The sequence below is a fragment of the Cariama cristata genome, unplaced genomic scaffold, assembly GCF_000690535.1.
Source record: "Cariama cristata isolate BGI_N322 unplaced genomic scaffold, ASM69053v1 scaffold37078, whole genome shotgun sequence".
NCBI classification, from domain to species: Eukaryota; Metazoa; Chordata; class Aves; order Cariamiformes; family Cariamidae; genus Cariama; species Cariama cristata.
In genome coordinates, this window is record NW_009632298.1 from 1,342 (window position 1) to 2,266 (window position 925).

The following is a 925-nucleotide window of genomic DNA, read 5'->3' on the forward strand; positions in this document are numbered from 1 at the left end:
GGTGCAAGTCCTCCGGCCCAAGGCGTGCAGCCCCGGCTTGGATTTTCCTGGCCGGCTCCCACCTTGCCTTCCCAGGCAGCTTATACTTGCCTTTTTGTCTTTGACTGTCTGAGGTTTAGTGAGTTCGATTAGCCGTGTGCTACGTATCAAATTCGGGAAGAAAGAGGAAGAGGAGGACTGCGACAAGAAGGAGGAAGATGGGGAGAAGAAGGCCAAGCACAGCATAGACGGCATCCTGGGCGACAAAGGTAAAGGCGGCCGTGCATGCCCCGGGGACGGGCCGGAGGGGACATTTGGGAGAGGGGACACCACGTCCCTCCCTACCAAGAGTAAGACGGGATGGCTCCGGAGCCTCTTGCATTTGTCCTTGCCAAAAATGAGTGATGGCAGGGTCGAGGGTGGGATGCAGGGCCCTGGGAGGGGAAGGTGGTACCCAGCCCCTCGGCCTGAGGATGCTTTCCCAGGAGGAAGAGTTGTCGGTGTTTTGCTCTGGATCAATTATTTATCAAGGGGGAAAGGAGATGGCCGAGGGGGAGGCATCTCTGATTCCTAAATGAATTTGTTAAACAGATTTCTCTCCTGCCCTCTAAGTGGTCCCCTGAAACTCTGGCTGACAGTTGACCGATTTGGCCAATCAATATCAATTAGAGAAGTGGGGATCGGCCTCGGGCTGGGGCTGCCGCAGAGCCGCCGGCGCCGGGGAAGCACGGAGGGGAGGTGGGGGGTCTTCAGATCGGAGGAAACGGGGGGGTCTGCACCCCTAAATAAAATCAGAAAAAATAAATCTGGCCTTTCTGATGAAAGACTTAAGGCCAGGCCAGTGGTGAGGGAGAGCAGGAGGCCCTGTTATCATCTCCCACAGTCGGTGCTTTCCTCTCATGGGAGGAAAAATGAAACTTTTTTAGCTTCTGTGCTGTAGATATGG

The 925-nt window shown here is 55.2% G+C and overlaps 1 protein-coding gene across 1 annotated transcript in view; it reads left to right on the plus strand.

Annotated features, from left to right (window-relative positions):
• LOC104166398 (paired box protein Pax-7-like) overlaps nt 1-248 on the plus strand; it is a gene marked incomplete at both ends in the record, with an annotated part of 1,274 nt that extends 1,026 nt beyond the window's left edge. The window contains one exon of the mRNA XM_009706299.1: nt 120-248. Within this exon, the coding sequence (XP_009704601.1) occupies nt 120-248 (129 nt within the window). The remainder of the gene's footprint in view (nt 1-119) is intronic.
• Between the last annotated feature and the right edge of the window lie 677 nt (nt 249-925).